This window comes from Apiospora phragmitis, assembly GCF_038363925.1.
Source record: "Apiospora phragmitis strain CBS 135458 chromosome Unknown utg000002l:1.0-5516284.0:1.0-5523493.0, whole genome shotgun sequence".
Taxonomy (NCBI): domain Eukaryota; kingdom Fungi; phylum Ascomycota; class Sordariomycetes; order Amphisphaeriales; family Apiosporaceae; genus Apiospora; species Apiospora phragmitis.
Genome location: NW_027117400.1, coordinates 5049103 through 5069984, shown reverse-complemented (window position 1 = coordinate 5069984; position 20882 = coordinate 5049103). Strand labels below are relative to the sequence as shown.

Below are 20882 nucleotides of genomic sequence, written 5' to 3'. Positions count from 1 at the left end.
AGTAACGAGATAAACATTATTCAATATGTCGGCAAAAGATCACCAGGACGCGACGACCAAGACGCTTTCTTCGTCCGAGTTCTTCGAGACCATCGGGCAAAAGGCGAGCCAAACGACAAATGGACAAGTCAACGGAGCCGGGCAGGAAAATGGAGAGGACGAGCCCAAGGTCGTCGAGGAGATCGAGTCGCTCTGCATGAACTGCCACGAGAATGTAAGCGGACTGCACTATTTCTTCGACCCGGATTGGTTTTGTTTTTTCTTTATACTAACCTTTGCTTTCTGCCAGGGCATGACGAGAATGATGTTAACCATGATCCCCTACTTCCGCGAGGTCATCATCATGTCTTTCTCCTGCGAGCACTGCCACTTCGCCAACACCGAAATCCAAGCCGCGGGCACCATCCAACCCAGGGGTAGTCGCTACGAACTGCGACTCAGCGAGATGGAGGACTACGCCAGAACCGTGGTCAAGTCCGACAATGCCGTCGTCAAATTCATTGAGCTCGATGTCGAAGTCCCCGCCGGTCGCGGACAACTTACAAATGTCGAGGGTCTTCTGTCGAGTATCATCGATGACCTCGAGCTGGGCCAAGAGGCGCGCAAGGAACAGGCCCCGGAGATTCACGGCAAGATTGCCGACATCATCACCAAGGGTCGTTCCATGCTTGCTGGCAACGACTTTCCTTTCCGCGTATCGCTAGACGACCCGTCCGGCAACTCCTGGATCTCGCCCGATATCAAGGACGGCGTTGGAAAGTGGTACAAGCGTGACTACGTGCGGACACCGGAGCAGAATGCTGCTCTGGGACTGGCGGCGCAAGACCCCAACGTCATTGACGCTACCACCACAAGCCCCGAGGACAACATCATCCCCGACACCGTCTACTCCTTCCCCGCCACATGCCCCGGTTGCATGCACCCCTGTACCACCAACATGAAGATGGTCGATATTCCACACTTCAAGGCTGTTGTGTTGATGTCAACAGCATGCGAGGACTGTGGTTACAAGTCAAATGATGTCAAGACGGGAGGAGAGATCCCAGAATTGGGCAAGAAGATTTCGCTGAAGGTGGATGAACCTGTCGACTTGGCAAGAGACATCCTGAAGAGCGAAAGCTGCGCGCTCGAGTGCCCGGAGCTCAGCCTGCACGTCAACCCTGGCACCCTGGGTGGGCGCTTCACCACGGTCGAGGGTCTCTTGACCCAAGTCCGAACGGACCTGCACAACCAGATCTTCCAATCGGGCGAGAGCGGCGACTCGTTGGCTAGCGGCGAGAAGTCGAAATGGGATGAATTCTTCAGCGGCCTGGATGCGGCCATCAAGGGCGAGAAGAAGTTCACGATTATTCTGACGGATCCCCTCGCCTCCAGCTACGTCCAGAAGCTGGTCGACCCGGACCAGGAGGACCCACAAATCACGAGCAAGGACTACACGCGGACGGACGAGGAAGAGGAGGACCTTGGCTTGAAGGACATGAAGACCGAAGGCTACGAGCAAGATGCGGCGGCGACGACGACGAATGGCGAGGATGCGGCCAAGACATCATGATAGCTAGCATCGGGTCTTGTCGAGGGCGGACTGGATAGTAAAATGAAAAAGTGGTAGTAGTATACGGTTTGACGATGATAGATACCAAAATAGATCTCCTTTGCACTTACATGCCTGCTTTTTGGACATTATTTGCCATTTACATGACTGTGAGGTATACTGACCTTCTTTAGTCCCACTGAGGATTCCCCATTCGTAGAGCTGGCAATACGACTCATAATCTACATAGGTACGATTGAAAAGTGAAACCCAGTGTTTTGAGGTCTTTCCCAGTGCTCTTTGAGGGTCTCGTATTGAGAAAGGGGCTGAATTGACACTGGGAACAGGAGGAACCAGATCAGTGCAGGTCTACAGACTCTCGAGTGCTTTGAGCGACGAGACTTGTGTCGCCGACAGAAAGCAAACAAACTTGAGACTCGCTTGACAGTACTCATCAATTTCATCCCACCCAAGATCAGCAATCTAACATACATGCTTCTTTCTGCCTGAAGCCTTATATCGCAATACATACCAAAGCCACATACTTAGACACTGCACTTATACAAACAGTTCCACCTTCCCACGACCACCCACCGCCCGAATCTTCCCCCCCAATCTCGAGCGGGCTCCCCTCAAACACCAAGAACTCCTTGTTTTCCTCCTCCTCCTCCTCCTCCTCCCTCCTCCTCCTCGGTATAACTCTTCTTCTTATCCTTGTCCTTGCCCTTGCTGTCCAACCCCAACATCTTATACACATTCCCCCCACCAACCCCAACGCCTCCCCTCGCCCAGCCGCCCCTCCCCCATTGCGCCACACAATCCCCGCCAACAGGCCCATATCGCGCACGAGCCAGTCCTCCTCGAGCCCGATGGCGACCACCACGCCCGCCCGCACGAGCGCGTCGACCGCCGTGCCGTTGGTCAGCGGCGCCCCCGTCAGCGCCCGCCGCTGGTCCCACGACGTGCGGTACGACTGCAGCGGCGACAGCACGACGCCGACCCGCGCCGCGGCCAGCTCGTCCGCCACCAGGTGCGACTCGGCGCCGCCCAGGATGACGACCGTCAGGTTGGATTGACCAACCTCCTCGACTTGCGCCTTCAGCTTGAGCGCGCTCGCGATGCCGTCGGCGCTGTGGACCGTGATGGCGAGGGGCACCTCGCCGCGGACCACCCTGCGCAGATACGCCTCCTCCGAGAAGGCATCGGCCGTCGTCTCATTGTTCGCATCTTTTACATCACCCACAGCCTTGAGCAGCTTCCGACGCAGCGCACCGACAGCCCCGGAAACAGTCCCATCCCCACCAGACTTGGCCGCCTCTTCCTGCAGCGTATAGTGCACCGCGACATCCTCGGCGAAGACAACACCATTCTCAAGGACGTGGCCCGCGTCCGTGCGGAAGCCGACGCTGGTGCCGAAGTGCGTGCCCGCCGAGGCGAATGCCGGGGCCGAGATGGCGCGCGTGACGCCGTAGCGGTGCGCGTACCGCAGCTTCTTCGTGCCCAGACGTAGCCCATCAACGCCGCGGCTGAACTGCGACGTCGAGTGGCCGTTGTCGGTGCTGTCCTCGGCGTCGATGGCGTTGAGGCCGAGCAGGGAGCCGAAGGCCGTGAACGGCTTCGTCAGATATCCGTCCTTCAGGTGGATGCGCCTGGTAGCCGCGCCGACGACTTTGGAGGGGCAAGAAGCGCCGACGCAGACGACCTTGCCGCAGGAGACGGCGACCGTCAGGTTGTTGCTGCCGGTAGATGATCCCCGGGCGGAACCTTCCAGGCCAGGGAGGTACGAGGTCGTAACGCCCGTGAACACGACATCGGCCACAACGTCCGTCGGTTCCTCCGTGGGCATGTCGAACGTAGTCTTCGGGTCAATCGGCCCCCTGAGGGGCTTCTCGAGCTCGACGGGGTCGTCGAACTGCGCCGTGCCGTCGATCCAGACCTGCACGGGCGCCGCGCCCACGCTCAGCGGGTCGCTGTCCCAGACCACGACGTCGGCGTCGAAGCCGGGCTTGACCTTCCCCAAGCGCTCGGCCAGCCCCAGCCGCTCGGCGGGCGCTGTCGTCACCGACGCCAGTGCGACGGCGTAGGGCAGGCCGTAGCCGAACGCCTTGGCCGCCTCGAAGACGACGTGTTGCGCGTTGAGTACGGGGTTGTCGCTGACGTAGATGGGCGTCAACCCCGCCTCCCAGAGCTTTTTGCCGGCGTACTCGGACCCGACGTAGGCCTCGGCCTTGTACCACATGTTGTCGGCGAAGAGGGCCGAGGCGGGCGGCGTCGGGCCCCAGGCGCGCTTGAGGATCTCGGGCACGAGGTACGTCTGGTGCGCGTGGTGGAAGGCGCGGATCGAGAAGTTGAACTCGTTGGTGTGGTCGACGAAGGCCTCGAGGTCCGGCACCGTGTAGCAGTGCGTGTTGATGTGCACCTGGCCCCGCAGCGCGGCGCCCAGGGACTCCCACTTCAGATCCTGCGGCAGATAGGCGTCCATCTTCTCGACGCCCACGGCCTCGGCTTGGGCGCACCAGTCGTCCTGCGCCCGGTTCAGCGTCGCGGCCGTCTCGAAGGCGCGCCGGAACTCCCAGGACTCCCCGAGCCGGCTGACGGGGCCATGCTCGCCCACTTTGCCGTAGACGCGCTTGGCGTTCTCGCCGCACGCCATCTTCATGTAGCGCCAGCTCCGGTCCGGATCGGCCAGCATGTCAGCGACCGCGATCTCGGCGCGGCCGTCGGGCTGGCCCACGGCGTGCTTGATGGGGTACGCCTCGCCGCCGATGTTGTTCCCGGATCCAGGCAACACCAAACTCGTCGTGACGCCGCCGGACTTGATGACCTGGATTTGGTGGTCCTGGGGCTGGAGCCCGTCGATGGACCGGACATAGGGCGTGATGTCGGCCGACATCTCGTTGGTGTCATCGTTACCCACGAGCTCGGGCAGCGAGTCCACGCCCGCATGACTGTGCATGTCGATGATTCCAGTTGTTAATTGACGGCCCTGGGCGTCCCACACGAGAGTATCGGACGCGAGGCTCCTGGGCGAGATATCCTTCTCGACCTTCTTGATCAGGCCGTACTCCATGTACACATCGGCATTAATCCAGGCGTAGCCCTTGCCGGCCCACGCACCCTCGGCACTAGTGCCCTTGGCTGGCTCCCCCACCCAGACCGTCGCGTTCTTGATGAGCGTCGGCTTGTGGCCGTCGACGTAGCGCGCGTTGCGTTCGCGGCCCAGGCCGATAGGGTCCTGCGGCTTCTTGTGCAGCTTGGCGCAGGTCTGCAGGTCAGCATGCAGCTTGTCCATCGACAGCCGTGACGGGTTTCGTCGCGCCGCCGACTCGGTTGGGGAACTGCCCGAGATTTGCCTCCATTGGGCGTAGACGATGAAGCCGAGACACGCGAGACCCAAGATCTTGAGGACCCGTGTAAGTCGCGCCGGTCGGCGCCTGCGCCAACGCGGTGGTGGTGGTGGTACAGGCCCGGCAGCACTGTATGGTGGCAGCATCAGATCTCCTTCCTTCTTGAAACCCATCTTTGGTGTCAATGAGTCCTGAAGATGAAATGAGATTGAGAGATGAAAAGAGATGAGTCAAGTCATGCTTGTTGATCTTAAGATCAGTGCACTGAATGGGACGGTATCATACAAGCTAGTCTTGACTTAGAAGGTGGTGGGGTTGTCGGCATGTCATGGAGTCAGTCCGCCGATAACGATAAGGAGGTGGATGAGCCGATCATGAAATGGCACTGAGTAACGGGCATGACGCGATTCTTCCTTTTTCAAACCTATCTTTGCACTGAGCGAGTCCTTCGATTAGTTGATGGGGGATAGATGAAATCGATCTCATGGATGCACTGAAGACGGTAGCGACAACACTTTGGATGTTTCATGACGCCGTACTTGTGCGTAAGTAGCGGAACTTACCACCCCCAATCCCCAAAAGCAGTTGGCTCAGGTGGTGCATACGCCACATGAGCCTCATGTAAGTGCCGATATAAGTGCCTATCCCCTTGACTGCTAACTACTGTAATATAAGTGGGGGAAACTCGATATTTCAATTCATATTGTTACCTGGGCGAGTTACAAGTCCTATACGGCATCAACTTTCACTATATCAAGATATCTGATATCTGATTGTTCCAGAAGCTCCCCACTTCTATCACCTAGCAAATAGGGGGCTATCATAGACACGTTAACGACACCGAGTTCCAGCGCTCTATTCGTCTATGTTCCGGCTGCTCTATGTTGAATGGCCACAGTTCCTCGACGAACTCTCATGATAACTGCCTGTGCTCTACAAACATCAGATCCCTGAAAATACAGGCCGCAAGGAAGCTGCCACATGAGCTGTACTCTGGCATAGCTGAAGGTTTTCTTCGCTGCATTGGGTTGCAATTCCATATATAGTCGAACTTATTGACTCTTTCAACTGTTTCTTCGAAGTAATTATCAGCCAGTACCGCTTGGTTTGCTACATTCTACCTTCATAGAACATCCCTGTTGCTTCACTTCTTACGGGTGAAAATCAAAAATTATTTTAGCCTAAGAACAGGGGTCTTGAAGTGTCGTGTCGGATACCTCTTTCTATCAGTCATTGTTTTTGCATCTAGACCTAGCGTGAAACCTACGCTGAGAACAAACCATATAAGTTTGGTGTTCATGTTTGCTCCCAAAGACGGACTAGCACAGCAACGACATTGCTCTGTAGATGTTCGATCTTATACAAGAAGTATATTAAAGTAAAAGCACTCTCCATCTTCTCCCCACTTTTGTTCAATAACAATCTCTCCACATAGGAAAAACGAAAGAAGCACGAAGACGAAGACGAAGAGGCAAATGCCCAAAAGGAATCTCGGAGCCACACCTCCGTCATACCATCCGGCTTCTTGGCATCTCCTTTCTTTGCATTCTTTGACTGAGTCTTGATCTGCTTGGGGCTTGTATCTCCCACGCTTGAGCCAACGCCAGCGAGGTCAGACTGTCGAGACTTCCTGAAGTGGGTCAGTGGATGTGTTGGACAAGTACAGGAAAAAGCTCGTAATCGTACTGCTGCGTGTTCTGAGAACGCCCCGATGTATGCTCGGCTTGGTCCATGTTCAGTTTCGAGCGGGTGATAATGATGAGGTATCTGGGGCTTCCGCAGTGGGCTTGCAGGAAATGGTTTTCGTCAGGGAAGAGGATCGTTGCTCTGGGAGCCTCGTCAAGATGGGTTTCGCTTAGTATTCTGGTTGTAGGGAGTCCGCCGATGATGAGAAGAAAAAGGGGAAGAGAAGAAGGACGATGCCATATCTTATATCTGTTGAGCTTGAAGAAGAGACCGGCCATGGCGTATACTGACGGACCTTGGGGTCGTGGCAACCTCCAAGGTCATCGTGACCTGATCAGTTCGCGACATCAAGCCTAGTGATGAGGTAGAATCGTTGGTTGCCTTGTCTATCGGCGATCAAATGTCGCAACCAGTCAGTCCCTTTGGTGCAGGTTCCCTTATTCTGCAAGTACTTCATGAGGCATATATCACAAGGTCTCAACGAAGCTTTCTATTGCTGGTCAGTTGTATCAAGTTTATAGAACCAGCATTGGGTATTACACAGTACCCGATCTATACCCCTTGCAAAACCCCAGTCAGCCGCAGTCCTCATAATGCATTGTAAGCATGGCTTGCTCAGACTGACCAGACACGAAACTGATAGGGGGTCTGCAAAGGCACTGGAAAATTATGGGCCATGGCGACCTTGGTAATAGTACTTAGTTAGTCTTGAAATTCCCGATGGCCGTGGTGATTCTACCTGAAGGTGCATGCATGCACGCTGACACGAGAAGAACGCGCCCCATCTCATGCGCCGATACGGGATTTTGTGACAGGCCGCAGCCCCGTTCGCACATTGTGTACCTTTGTTCGTCGCTGATTTTGGCTCAGTTCAAGTATCACTCACGCAGGTTGTTGGGCGTACGAGAAGACGGCGCACACTGCAGCCTTACATTTTTGTCATCCAGCGCATGAGACTTGATGGGTCGGAGCTCGCTTTCCTCTTCGGCACGCGGTTCTGGCTGGCCACCAAAGCCGTCTGATTCGTTGAACATCCCGGAGAGGATTACATGATGATTTCCAGTCCAGCTTTCGATGCCCCTAGGGGCCAAGATTCTGAAGTCCAAACCTGAAACATGCGTCGACCTGGCTTGGTGGGCGATGGACTGTGGCATCCTTTGCGTAATTTGATTGGCAGATCAAGAATGAGCAGCCGGGTCGAGTTTCCAACCTCTGGCTCCACCCCATCCTACCACCATCAGTTGTGGCCTAATAGCGTACAACATCTACTCAAGCTGTTCACGTGCGGCTCCTCGCCCCCTTTTCTTTGGAGACACGCCATGCTATCTTTGCTGACGCTCGTTCCAAACGCACCTGTGTCTTTGCTAGGTATGTGTGACAAATGGGAAGCTTTCACTTGAGGGTCTTAGAAAGAGGACAGCGGAGGAATGCCGGAAGGTGTAACCTAGCACATACCAGAGGCGTCGAAGATGGCAAATTTTGCCGTTCTCGATTTGAAGCCTCCCATGCTCTTTGAATTCTCGGCATACGAGAACATCTCCATCACGAAGACGCTGGGATGTTTGAAAGCCAGCGAGCCCGAGCCACACAGGATCACCTACAAACACTATGTGTTCGTTGCTGATCTAGGCACGGCATGAAACACCATTCCCTGGCATTCCTCAAAGCATGCTTAATGTCTTGACCACAACAGAGATTATCACTAGCGTATATGTCCCGTCCGTGATCCCGAATCAAGGCGAAGGCTTCTGAAGGCAGTGTTAGAGTTGATGGTCGTAATTGTGGATTGCAGCTCAGATGATTACCGTCTAGCAGCAGAGCACCGTCCCGTTCTTCACAAAACCGAAAAGCCTTTTGCAACGAGGATGTCGATGAAGCAGGTTTTGACCCCATCTCATCCAGCCTGTAGGTGGTATAGAGGTCTCATGACCTTATCAGGAACTGCGCAAGGATTAGCAAGACCAAACCCAACACTATCAAACGTGTGGTTCACCGGATTATACCGCCAAAGTTTCTCCAGTCCCAGTAGGTCCACTGAGAAGTATCATGAAGACTTTTCCTTCCAGATTGGTTATCGTGGGGGTCCAAGGCAAACATTGCACATTTACCTGCGATGGTGTCACCCCCGAGCGTCTAGGTTGTTTTGTGTGTTCCAACAAACGTTCGCACAAGGTCTTGGGTTGACTCGGGCAGTACAAGTTGATCGAAAGCGTCGTTGTTCAAATCAATTAGAACGGACACTGGCAAAATATGGTTCGCTAGCATGCTACGTCTGGTTTCTTATGAGAACCGCAAGTGCAAAATTGGTACCCCAAGCTTTTTCAGTGGTATGCTACTGTCATTGAAGGCATCAGCATCAGCCACAGCCTTGGGGATTTGCCTAAAGTGAATGCAGTTATGCCTGAATTGTTGTAACGGAACCCTTGGTCATAATACACTGGTATTGAAAGATAGTTTCGCTATAGAAACATACTTCAAATGTCATAAGATACATGTAAAGAGACGATATGAATCGCCCAACGCCCTACTCCCCCTCGTGCTGAGAAGCTCCAAGGTAATGCAGCAATGACCGACCACCAGAACGACCACACATCCCGTCGTACCTCCCAGAGCCTGGGGTTTTCTCCAAACGCCTGAGATGATCGACCCCTATGCCTTGCAGCTCTCATCCTTGCCCTTCATGCAGTCCGACATGTAGTTGACCGTAGTACGGCAGTTCAGCTCCGTCCCGTCCTTCCTCCACTGGCTCCAATGCTTCGACCCGCACTTGTCGGCGCCGTTCTTGCGGAGGTCCTGATAGTCGTTCCAGATCTGGTTGCCGGAGCGGCGGCACTCGTAGTCGCCCTCGACACTGACGTGGCAGCCGCTCGTGACGGTCGTGCCCTTCAGCCCCTGGCCCGAGCACGCGCCCGCGCACTTGTGGTACACGTCGGGCCGGTACCGGTACTCGTCGTCGCGGATCAGGAAGTTGTTGACGGCCTCGTCGCAGTATTTGACCTGCATCGTCGCGCTGCCGCACATGGCCGAGCCCTTGCGGTCGTACGTGTCGCGGCTTGTCAGGGGCAGGGGCAGGGTCGAGGCGTTGGCGCCCGAAGCGGCGAGGAGGGAGCCGAGGGTGAGGAGGGCGGTGGTGAACTGCATGGTGGCGGGTTTGGATTTGGTGATGACGAGAAGGGAAGGTTATGTTCTGGCAGAAATGATATGACGGGATGGTTGGTCTTGCTAAAAAGATGGAATGGGGTGTGTCGGTCTCTGTTGGTTGTTGCAGTTGCAAGCTGTGGTGATGATGGACGATGCGAAAGCTGGTGGTGTTTAATTTTCTAACATAAGATGCAGGGCTCATACCTCTACTATATACTCCATGAGAACTTTAGGCATCTGCATTTTCCTATGACTATGTATTCCGATCATCTTGAGACCACAATGAGATACAGTAAAGTGCGATAGAAGGTATGTGATGGAATTAGTATGGTACACAGTAAGCGGGCAGAGGCAGTGTCTCTATACGGTTTCTACCTGTACAGTAATTGGGGACTCAGCGCTGCCTAGGCGTTGTGGAGTCGGCCTCAATCATGGAGGATTAGACGAACTACGATCAAGTAAGACTGCAAGGTCTTCCCGCAACGCTAATAGCCGCGCTGTCTATTTCGAGAATGCGTTAGGTTTATGGACTTTTAGTTCTAATGGTAGATGTTTCAACTTAATTGACGGGGTGATGAGAATGGGTTGTCTGGCTCGAGGCCAACATGTACTCGAAAACAATGTTAAGTGCTTGGCCATGGCCTTGTGCAGAAAGAACGAACCAATATATTGATTACTGCTTTGCCAAGATATGTCCTCAAATCTGACACACAGCTGGCGTATTCTACTTCTTTGCCATAGGATAATCGTCTGACCGATTTTATACATCGGAAAGAATCTAGGTGGACACAGCGATGTCGAAGACCAAAATCATCTTTTGCGTTTGGTAGACCAGCCCGGCTCCGCCCATGCACTGGGGCAATGCAGCCCAGGCCGTTCAATTACCGCCATGGCTGCTAACCTAACCGCTGTCCCTCCGAAAATAGCAAGGCATGGTGGTATGTAAACTTGCCCAGTACGCAACGCCGCTCTGTTCGCGTCGACTTGCCATTGCGGCAGTCGCAATGCGTCGTTATCCTGCCAATGGAAGATTTAAATTCCCCTGAGAACCGCTGTCCAATTTCAATTACGCGCACTTCAACATGGACCTGCCCGATGCGTTCCGCATTTTTGGCCGTCCGCCCCGGGCAGCGCGATGACCCCTTTCGCTGCACCCTGCGACATGCGCGCCGGCATGGGGAGCCTGTGGTCAAATACACCAGCCTCTCTCATTCACTTGGGGCGACCCTAGTGTCACGAGGAATATCATCCTCCTGAATGGCGCCAAGCAAACCGTCACTAAGCACCTCGAGGTCGCGCTCCGCGGCCTCCAGGATGTCAGTGTCGAGTATACATACGTTTTCTGGATCGACGCCACATCTGCGTTAAGCAGTTACACATGCCCGAGAAAATGACCAGCTGTGGCACTTGCCCCTGGCCGGTCGTGGGTGGCCCTCGTCATCGCGCTGCTGGCGCGCTACAAGATGAAGATCACCCAGTTCCCCCAACCGGTTCCGCGTGTCGTGCACCATGAGCCGGGCGTGGAAAACATCCTCGCCATCATGGGGTCACATTGACTTCCTCCGGCTCCTGGACCACGGCCTCTTATCCAGTGTGCCCAAAACTCTTCTCTGTCGAGTCGCGCCATACCGGCCTTGCTCCGTCCCGCCCGTCCGGCAACACCACCGCCACTGCATGCGACGGACGAATCGGGCAGCAGCCGGTGGAAGTGACAAATCTACGTGCGCAGACCGCTGGACGCGGCGGATGAGGTACTACTGGATCAGGCCCGGAACCAAAACGCTAGGCCGTACGGCCTGCTGTTCGTTGTCCAAAGACCGGCATTTCGGCATCGGCCCCGGTCTAGTTTCGCAGCCGGCCGGGGACCGCAGGCGGGACGAGCATTTCATGTTCGTGTGCGTGGCGCACAGCCAATGCGTGAAAAGTCATGCTCATCCATCTCCAAGACCAAGTGCAAGTTTGGTGTGGCAAAAATGAAAAAATTGAGTCCCTCGAGCCGGATTTGAACCGGCGACCTGTGGATATACAAGTGTATTGTAGCAATTACAGTCCATCGCTCTGCCAACTGAGCTATCAAGGGCTGACTTTGTGTTCTTTATAGATGCCAAAATGTCCCAAATCTCTTAATATATACGTCAAATCCATGGCTAAGCATGCTTGTACTGGGCTATTCGCTGGTGGTTCACGAGACCGGTCATGGGCTTATGAAGTACCCACTTCGGCCCCGGATGGCTCGGGGACTACCAAAGCCGAATCCGGCATTGCGGTCAATGATATCATCCAGCGTAGGCTGTTTCAACTAGCTGAACTTGCAATGTACTTGAAGAGCAGGTGCTTCGAGTTCTCAGCCACATTGTCGATTGAGTTATCTTGGTGCCCCAATGCCGCGTCTGACTACCGGGGCTCGGGTAATAGTGGTGGCTAAGGCAGGAGCCGTCCATCCTCCGGCCCCGCCACATCACATCATCGTGACAGAACCACAATAAGTGAAGGTTCATATGGCGTAACGCGAGTAGCACTCGCTACGTCAAGCCGGCACGCAAATGATGTTCGGAATCGGTATATAAAGGAGTTAGAGATCCCTTTTACAGCAACGCGCCAGCCATTTGGTTCCCTCTCAACTTGCCCACATACTTCTCCTCTTCGAGAATTGCCGTGTTACGATATAACTACAAGAACCGATACGGCCCGAAGCCAACATAGTATTCAAGCCTCCACAATGTCGACAGGCGGGCCTCCTGCAGGTGTTCACACGGGCGGCAATGTACGTTCTTCCTGCTTATCAAACCCCTCCTGTCCCTCTGATTACTCCTCATCAGCCTTTCTTTTACCCAGTCCCCAACCAGAAAGGCTCTGCAAGAAGAGGTTGTAACCCCCGCTAACCTTTCCATCCAACAGAAAGGCGACGGCGGCCTAATGAACAAGCTCAAAGGCGCCATCAAGCCCAGCAGCAGCACGGCCAAGAGCGACGGCGCGGACCTGCCGGGTGCACCCGGCGGCGCCGCGCACGAGGACGACGATCGCGGGGGCAGCGGCATCCTCAACGCCCTCAAGCCGGGGACCGACAATGCCGAGGGCAACCCCACCCTCGACGCGGCGCGCGAAGCGACGCAGAGCTTGAAGGGCGACATGTCCAACAGCATGCCAGCGGGCGCCTCAGCGTTTAAGTCGGGTCTCCCGGGGGGGCCGGGCACGCAGGGGGCTTAGCCGTCGAACTCGGTGGTATGATGGAAGGAGAGGGGTTGTAATAATTAGGAGCTATGTCTGACGATTATACACGGACTGTTGTAATAATTCATGATATAAGCTGTGCTTCCCTTCGTTCCCCAAGGACGTGATAACGCTTTTTCTAGTTTTTGCCGGTCACCGCCGCTTTGTTGGGAGCAAGCTTCTCCATGATCTTGTCGGCGCCAACAATGGCAAAGCCAATGGCGGTGAGCGTAGGATCGCACGTCGACCCCGACGGAACGATGTTGCACCCGCCCACGACCACGTTGTCCGTGCCCCAGACGCGCCCGTACTTGTCGCAGATGCTGTCCGCCCGGCTGGTCCCCGCGCGTGTCGTGCCCCCGATGCCGTATTGGGAAAGCATATTACTTCCCGGGTCCGCGAAGCAGGGGTGGGCACCGGGACATATCCGCCCAGCTTCGACGCCACGCTGCACATGTCCTGCATCATCGCCTGGGGGCGACGAGCGCCGTCGTCATTCTCGGAGAACTGCACGTCGAATGTGGGCGCCGGTATCCCGAAGCGTTCTGTTATCGTGTCGGAGAAAGTGACCTTGTTGTTATTGCCGGAAGCGCAAGTGGACCATCGGAGATCCACGACCACGCGCGAGTCTACTTCTGTTGCTGTTGCGGCCTTTGCAGCAGCGTTGTTGCGGTAGATTTGGGCGTGCCATGGGTAGCGCTCCGACGCGGGCGAGTTGACCTGGGGGTCAAGGTCCGTGGAGGGGATGGGGATAGGGTCAATGGGATGCGCCTTCTTGTGCTTGTCGACAAGTTGTTTCCAGCAAAGGCCGTAAGGATCCTCAGTCACGGCGTTCACGAGGTCGCGTGACGATGCCACCTGGCGTCGACACCCCGCCGGCACAGATGACGTAGACTTTCGCCATGAGAAGGAAATCGTTGCGAAGAAAGTCGTTGCCCGACTTGAGATCTTTGCAAAACGCACCCTCCACCTGATCACCGTCTGAACGACCTGGGTGCTGCAGCTTTGTGCATAACGCTCCCGAATGCAACGTAAACGAGCCTGGCACAGGAGCGGAGCGACCGTCTGTCTTGGTAGTTCTGGCGTAGATATCACCAAGCACTACTGCGGACGAGGACCACTCCGGGGAGTGCTGGCCAGAACGCTTCTGGACGCGAAGTGGTGCCATAGAAACAAAGTCCCGGGCGCCGCGTTCGTAGCTGGCGCTCTGCAGCGTGCGCTTCACGAGTTGGTGCCGGATGGAGTCCTCGAAGACGGTGCTGTCGATCTTGGTGCGCGCCTCCGCCTCGGCGTAGAGGGCGTCCCATTCCTTGTCGTTGAAGAGGGCGCTGCGCTCCAGCGTAGGGTCCTGTCGGGCTGCGCAGAAGGTCCAGCGAGAATCTAACGTGTCACCTGCGTTTTGTCCGGAAGGCCAGGCATTGTCGAGAAGAGAAGAATATGGGCTACCCTGATCAATGCTACGGTTAGCGTTTATCAGGTCCATTCCTGAAGCTGCATTATCGCGGAGACTCACTTGAAAGAAGTGTTGACATCTCCCGGTGTGGGGGTTTCCCTGAAAGACTGCGAGGACTCCAAAATGGACACCGTTCATGGACCGTCGTTCCGAGTAACTTACTCTTCCTTGATCTGGACCATATGTGCCGCGATTCCGGCGTCGACAAGCTTGCGGGCGTACGTAAGACCGACGGGAGATGCTCCGACAACAACAGCATCCGTCCCAATGATGTTCGAACCATTATTTCCAGACATCGTGTGTCTTTTCAGCTTATGTGAAGGAGTGGTTAAAATGATGAATATAGAGTCGTAGAGAATTACCGCTCTACCAGATGAGTAGGAGGAATGGGATGAGAGAGAAAGAACTATATATAGCCTGCCGTGCCGCTGCGAATCCTGGTTCTTTGCACGAGCGTCAAACGCACCCCCGCATGCACGGAATACTCGGCTTGAAAAGTAGCAGTGGCAGACCTCAGAGCAGCATAAACGATGACGAGCATGTTGTTAACTACTGACATTTCCAAGCTTTTGTTACATGCAGGAAGCAAGAGCGCAAAGAAGATAGATAAGGAGAGTACATTGATCTTGCCTTCGGATTCAAGTTGGAGGATGTATTGTGATACGTTTACTGGCTTACCTCCTAGGACACTCCCACGCGGCGCGAGGTGGTGACCCGGTAGAGTGGTACGGAACGGGCGCCGAATCTCGGAAAATAGGGGCATATCGCCCTTTTCCACCACCCGTCACGGAAATATCTAACAGTCACTTGCCGCAGCGGAGGTACATTGCATATTTGATCCGATCCAGCGTCCTCAACCATGTCGCCTTTTGTTAGAAGCAGTAGCAAGTAGTCTGGCACGTATATCACTGTCCTTTTACGCGGTGTGATGATATTTTGAGGCGATATGTATTTATTGACCGGGTTAGTAAACCAGTTGCTTTTCGATTTTCTTAGGGTATACCAGCTTTGAAAAATTTTCACTTTTAATCGTAGTCGAGAATACGCTGTCGTATCTCCCGGGTTTAGCCCCTTTTCCCGATTCGGTATCGCGTGGTCGTGCACGTTTATTTTAATTTAAATATATATTAAATAAATAATAATAAAATACTTTTAAGTTTTATATTTTTTAATATTATTATTATTATTATTAATAGTACGCCGTAGGCCGAAAGCCTTCGGTACATCTACCTAGTTCCTCGTGTAATAAACCGTGCCGAAGCTGGACTAAAAATACACGCTACCATATCGTAAAATCTACCTCACGTGCTCGACGTTACCATGCTGGTTCTCACCTACCAGCCTAGTGACCCTTGCTTTAGGGCCTGAAGAGATTATTTAGGTTCGGGTGGTCCCCCAATCTCCATTGCCAGCTTATACAGCGGTAGTCGACCGGTCCGTAGAAGCCACTTTGCGATAACCTTCGCCGTATCTTTTCCTACAGTAAGCGCCGCTAGATCGCGACGAGTTCGCAGCGGACTAGGTGCTAGCTGTCTTGCTAGCTGCTCTTGCTTTCCCTCGAAGTCCTTGCAGTATAGGATCAGGTGTTCAGCTGTCTCCCGCCCTTCACCGCAGTTGCATAGCGGCGTCGGGACGTCTGGAACCCGGCAGGTGAACAGGAACGACTTGAGCCCTATTCTTCCAGTGCGTGCTTGCATTAGGACCGACGCTTCGTGCTTGAGCATATCGTCATAGCGACGGCACGCTCCCCAGTCTGGCGGCGACTCTGCAGCTAGTTCGCGGCGGCCTCGCGTAGGAGTGACGGCATGGAACCATCTTTGTTCCCATTTCTCTTTGAGCGCTTGTTCGACATTTTTTAATATTATTTAATTAATAAATATAGAAAAATGTTTATTTAAAAAAAATAAAGAGTATATATATTTTTTATTTATTATATTATAAAAAGTAAGTGTTTTAGTGAAAAAGGGGTGGTAATAGCTTGGGGTGGTAGCAGCCTGGGGGTTGATCTTATGCCATTAGAAAATGGGATCCCGCGCTTACCATTTTCGGCACCCAGAACAGCGCTTTCTCTCTTTAACGTGTGTTTCAGTCTACATATTAAGACTAGTATTATTATTACACTTGCCTGTCTTCATATGGCAACTGCTCAAACTCGTCCCGGAACAAGACCTGCGGCGTCGCCGGGTAGCAGTGGAAGTTCCTCCGGCGCAGGCACAGCCACGCCGGCCGCCCCCGGTCGTGGACGTCGTCGCGGGTCACCTCGCGCCAGGTGCCGTCGTGCGGGTCGGTCATCATCTTGCGATCGATAGGGGACGGGGTCCAGGGCGAAGGGGGAGTCTCGGGCTCCGGCGTCGGCGGTGCTGGCCGGGTCGCGAGGGCCTGCGCCATACTCTCCTCCTCGGCCCGTCGTAAGGCCGCGTCGAGGGTCAGCGACTCGACCGAGGACGTCTGCCGCACCTTGTCGAGCAGCTCCCGGGGTGTGCTGGTCTTGCTTCCTGTTGCATCGCGAACCTTCTTATGCAGCCGCTCGGGCGGGATCCAGCCCATCATCTCGTACCTCTCGGCAAGGCTTAGTGACTCGGGGTGGGCTAGTGTCTTGCCCTCAAGATCCCCACGGGCTAGTAAGCGGGCACGCTTGTGTCCAGATCAATACTACAATGCTCTGTCTCGTGTGTGGTCAATGAAAACCTATCTCATCGTCGCTAAGTTCCTCGTTTTGCGTCTCGGCCTTTGTATAGAGCGCTTGGGAAATGTTCATCGCTTCTCTTGGCCCACTTTGCCGTAAACTGTGCCAGCGTTACGGGCTGCAACCTTCAGGAAAGAATTCGCAGAAGGTTTACGAGGGTCTCGACTCCCATGACATCCTGGCTATGCCCGATTGCTGAAAAGCCACTGCAGTCGGGCAGAGGCGTGGTTAGGGGAGGTGTGCGGCAACATCAAGAAAGAAGGAAGAGGGGAGAGAGTTATTGGAAGGAAATAATTTATCCTCTTGACTTGACTACGGGATGCGTCCGCCGGTATTCCGCGCTCATGGGAAGGAGATATTTAGGCAGCGATCAAAATGGCATGACCTTAGTCAAAATAGATCCGAGCTTGGGTAAATTGGGAAATTGTCCACTTCCACAATCCATTTCTTTTTCTTTACGCCGCCACTACAAGCATCGCGGTCTGAAAGCCTTCTTTGTCGTCGGGCACCATGATGAGCATGCTCTCGACAAGCAGGGTATGGAGTGGGTTGCTGGGTTCGTGGAAGCTCACGGGTGTCGGCTACGTGTTGATGCTTTCCGGATGCCGGTATGCTTCGGTACCTGAGATCGTCCATGACGACGACGTCCCAGGTGTTGGCGAAGGCAACATGGCAGTTGTAACAGGACACGTAGCCGCTGCCGGACAGCGACTCGGCAAAGAGGATGGTGTGCGGAGATTCCGTCTCTCGAACGCTAGTCCGGGGGGCTGCCCTGTCTTCTCTGCACTGGTCCAGGCCGTACAGGACGATTAGGAAATATGACTTTTACCATGGCTTGGTTCGAGGCCCATGTTCGCAGTAGCCAACAAGAAAGAGGTCCCGTCAACACCATGCCGCACATCCGTGGAGGGTCCCGTTCGCCCACCACCGGAATCGAAGTCAAGCACCTTGATCCCAGTAACAGTCGATATTCATTATTATATCTGAGCTGGATATATGTAACTTGAGCTTCTCTAATCCGCAAGCACACATTAGAGTTCAGTAATTAGCATCCTTCACTCACATAATCAGTAAGCGTTCTCACGTTTCAATGACTGATACGGCGCTACTTGCATACGTTTAATTCCCCTGACCAGGTATTGGAAATGAAAAGATCAGAGAGCAGAGCACTCCTAGGTGCACGGTAAATAGGTCGAATTATCCGAGCGAAGTCTGATTTTCTACTGCATGTAAGAGTTAACCTTACACTGACTGGTTGGTATATTAGGTTTACAGCTGGCTCTCACATTTGCTGAATAATGAATTGCTATGTCCCTGCTCTATTTCGGTTTTATAGTTGGCCATCATGGGTGCTGCCGCGTGGCACGCGGGGAACGACACGGACATAAAACTAACTCCAAGCTGCGTGACAATGCATCTTCTTGTTTTGGGACCAATACTCTTCGATCAAACAAGGTTGGTCCCATCTTTTTGGACATAAAGGCCACGAGCTCAAGGGGACTACGACGCATTGAAACTTACCTACTCTCTGTCCCAGTCAGACACCATGGAATACCAAACGGACCAGCAGTTGATTGAGAGAGATGGAGTCCATGTCGGTGGGTGGTCTCTTCGCCATGTACTATGGCCCAAGAAAGCCAATGGCCTCCATGGTAGGGTTTGCACAAACACCCCCTTTCTTCCATCTGCCGCTGACATTTTGTCACAGTTAGCAGTGAAGACCGGGTTGCAGAGACCACAGTTGAGCCGGACTGGTCGAGTGAAGAGGAGCGCAGACTGGTTCGTAGATTGGACCTCGGGGTGTTGTTGCCATGCTGTTTGATCTACTTCTTTGCCTACCTAGGTTGGTTAACCCGCACCGAATACCGCACGTATGATCAAACGCTTATGCAATTCAGACCGTGCCAATATCGGTAACGTCAAGATCTTGCAGTCTGGCACCGACCACAACATCTCCAAGGCACTGCACTTGGTCGGGCGCGACTTCAACTGGGTAAAGCGCCATCTTTACTTGTGCGCGTTCCTGATCGAAGAAATACTTAATTGTGCGACAGGCCGTATCCATCGCCTACTTCCCGGTCTTGTTCTTCATCGTCCCCTCCAACCTCGTGGTCAAGAAGTTCAATGCCAAACGGTATCTGCCCATCATCATGATCCTCTTCGGGGGCATCAGCATGTGCATAGCGGCAAGCACGAACTCGGAGAGCCTCCTCGTTTCTCGGTTCTTTCTAGGGTTCCCCGAGTCCGGCGTCGTTCCTGCCTGCATGATTTACTTCTCTTTCTGGTACAAGCCGGTCGAGAGGGCGTGGAGGATCGGTGTCTTCTACAGTGCCAACGCTCTCGCTTCTGGATCCTCGGGGTTCCTCGCAGTGTGGATAGATAAGGCAGGTTGAACTGGTCGAACCGTTTCCGGGACGTACTCCGCTAACTTCAGACGCTTGAGCAAGCTGAACGGAGAGCAGAACTTGGACTCTTGGCGGTGGGTGTTCATCATCGAGGGTGTCATCACGATGTTTGTTTCCATCCCGGTGTACTTCCTCCTCCTTACCTTCCCCGAGTCATCGACAGCACTCAATGAGCGCCGTATGTATATTCTTCAAGCCTTAAAATGAACCGGAGTTATATACTGACATCCAGACAGAACGCCACATCGCCGTTAATCGACTTGCAATAGGCAGCGCACGTCAAACCGACAGGACATGGGACTGGACGGCTGCATTTTCAGTGCTCGCGCGGCCGTCGACCTGCATATTCTTCGTCTCGTACACCTGTCTGTGTCTAGTCGGAACGGCCCAGGGCACATTTGCCCCCACCGTCCTGCATCAGGTGCGCTCGTTTCCCAAGGCATATCTCCCTAATGGTCGGTCGGGTTAGCTCACACTCTAGTTGCCTGCTTCGCCCGCGGCTCAGTTCCTGAGATTTTCGCCCCAGAAGGCCAACACCTACATGTCCATCGTCTACTTCTACACCATCCCCCTCTACTGGCTCTGGCCCCTGCACTCGGACTGGACGCGCGAGCGTATGTGGCACTACGTCGTGCCCGTCCTCTGCACCATCCCTGCTACGCCACCTGGACCTGGGCCTCGGCCCGCCAGTCCTTCGGCGGGCTGTCCAACTTCTCCCTCTACGGCCTGGCGTTCCTCGGCCACCTGACTTCGGTCGCGCAGCCGGCCGCGCTCTCGTACCGTAGCAACACGCTGTACGGCGCGACGGAGCAGGCGGTCGGCAGCGGCATAATGATCGGGGCTCTCTACCTGGCTAGTATCATCTCACCACAGGTATGATGCTATCTATCACCTGCCCCTGTAACGCCAGCGGTTGAGACATGTACGCGTAATTACTTAGCTGATATGATATCTGACTTTCACTAGATGTACCCGGATTCAGCCGCCCCGTGGTATCTATCTGCGTTCATAGCCACCGTGTGCTTGCTCGCCGTGTGCGTCCTGTCGTACCTGGCTCTCCCCACCGTATTGCTCTGGGAGGCCAGAAAGCGCAAGGCCAGGACCGGACATGCGATGCCGCGGTGGGCGATGGAAGACGCAGAACGCAGTGAAGCCACCCCATTGCCATCACAAATAAACCACGGTACTATTACTAAGCCGACCCTGGTCCATATTGACTGATGTCAGGATTGTCGGGTGCAGGGATACCAAGAGGTATCAGATTTTTCAAGACTTACGTTGGGTTGCTTTGAGCAGGGCGATGTATAATAACTACGGTTTCTGCTGGGGCACAGATGTAATAGTAGCATGTGTCGATACAGTCGCTGAAGATCGTTTGTATACTTGGTTTGATTTCTTCCCCAGGAGAACTTGAGCTTTCTTG

At 54.2% G+C, this 20882-nt stretch overlaps 10 protein-coding genes across 10 annotated transcripts; 5 read left to right on the top strand and 5 right to left on the bottom strand.

The window, feature by feature from the left end:
- Positions 1 to 25: 25 nt before the first annotated feature.
- PG994_002356 (zinc finger ZPR1) lies at positions 26 to 1552 on the top strand (the record flags this gene model as incomplete). Its single annotated transcript, XM_066853765.1, has 2 exons — positions 26 to 214; positions 290 to 1552. 2 exons carry the CDS (start codon positions 26 to 28, stop codon positions 1550 to 1552), a joined length of 1452 nt encoding a protein of 483 aa, XP_066721906.1.
- Positions 1553 to 2045: 493 nt separating this feature from the next.
- Positions 2046 to 5051, bottom strand: PG994_002355 (carbohydrate esterase family 9 protein; the record flags this gene model as incomplete). The annotated part of the gene is made up of 1 exon (XM_066853764.1): positions 2046 to 5051. One exon carries the CDS (start codon positions 5049 to 5051, stop codon positions 2046 to 2048), a length of 3006 nt encoding a protein of 1001 aa, XP_066721905.1.
- A 1123-nt stretch (positions 5052 to 6174) lies between these two features.
- On the bottom strand, positions 6175 to 6842 carry PG994_002354 (uncharacterized protein; the record flags this gene model as incomplete). The annotated part of the gene is made up of 3 exons (XM_066853763.1): positions 6175 to 6234; positions 6382 to 6508; positions 6565 to 6842. 3 exons carry the CDS (start codon positions 6840 to 6842, stop codon positions 6175 to 6177), a joined length of 465 nt encoding a protein of 154 aa, XP_066721904.1.
- Positions 6843 to 9213: 2371 nt separating this feature from the next.
- On the bottom strand, positions 9214 to 9705 carry PG994_002353 (uncharacterized protein; the record flags this gene model as incomplete). The annotated part of the gene is made up of 1 exon (XM_066853762.1): positions 9214 to 9705. The coding sequence occupies one exon, from the start codon at positions 9703 to 9705 to the stop codon at positions 9214 to 9216; it is 492 nt and encodes a 163-aa protein (XP_066721903.1).
- A 1082-nt stretch (positions 9706 to 10787) lies between these two features.
- PG994_002352 (uncharacterized protein) lies at positions 10788 to 11261 on the top strand (the record flags this gene model as incomplete). Its single annotated transcript, XM_066853761.1, has 2 exons — positions 10788 to 10821; positions 11104 to 11261. The coding sequence occupies 2 exons, from the start codon at positions 10788 to 10790 to the stop codon at positions 11259 to 11261; spliced, it is 192 nt and encodes a 63-aa protein (XP_066721902.1).
- A 1163-nt stretch (positions 11262 to 12424) lies between these two features.
- Positions 12425 to 12912, top strand: PG994_002351 (uncharacterized protein; the record flags this gene model as incomplete). The annotated part of the gene is made up of 2 exons (XM_066853760.1): positions 12425 to 12469; positions 12604 to 12912. The coding sequence occupies 2 exons, from the start codon at positions 12425 to 12427 to the stop codon at positions 12910 to 12912; spliced, it is 354 nt and encodes a 117-aa protein (XP_066721901.1).
- Positions 12913 to 13054: 142 nt separating this feature from the next.
- On the bottom strand, positions 13055 to 14664 carry PG994_002350 (uncharacterized protein; the record flags this gene model as incomplete). Its single annotated transcript, XM_066853759.1, has 4 exons — positions 13055 to 13301; positions 13358 to 13695; positions 13766 to 14372; positions 14531 to 14664. 4 exons carry the CDS (start codon positions 14662 to 14664, stop codon positions 13055 to 13057), a joined length of 1326 nt encoding a protein of 441 aa, XP_066721900.1.
- Positions 14665 to 15741: 1077 nt separating this feature from the next.
- PG994_002349 (uncharacterized protein) lies at positions 15742 to 17126 on the bottom strand (the record flags this gene model as incomplete). Its single annotated transcript, XM_066853758.1, has 4 exons — positions 15742 to 16199; positions 16409 to 16439; positions 16490 to 16986; positions 17057 to 17126. The coding sequence occupies 4 exons, from the start codon at positions 17124 to 17126 to the stop codon at positions 15742 to 15744; spliced, it is 1056 nt and encodes a 351-aa protein (XP_066721899.1).
- A 441-nt stretch (positions 17127 to 17567) lies between these two features.
- Positions 17568 to 17867, top strand: PG994_002348 (uncharacterized protein; the record flags this gene model as incomplete). The annotated part of the gene is made up of 1 exon (XM_066853757.1): positions 17568 to 17867. One exon carries the CDS (start codon positions 17568 to 17570, stop codon positions 17865 to 17867), a length of 300 nt encoding a protein of 99 aa, XP_066721898.1.
- A 733-nt stretch (positions 17868 to 18600) lies between these two features.
- On the top strand, positions 18601 to 20680 carry PG994_002347 (uncharacterized protein; the record flags this gene model as incomplete). The annotated part of the gene is made up of 8 exons (XM_066853756.1): positions 18601 to 18706; positions 18763 to 18897; positions 18953 to 19047; positions 19109 to 19425; positions 19489 to 19637; positions 19696 to 19914; positions 19965 to 20332; positions 20426 to 20680. The coding sequence occupies 8 exons, from the start codon at positions 18601 to 18603 to the stop codon at positions 20678 to 20680; spliced, it is 1644 nt and encodes a 547-aa protein (XP_066721897.1).
- Positions 20681 to 20882: the final 202 nt, after the last annotated feature.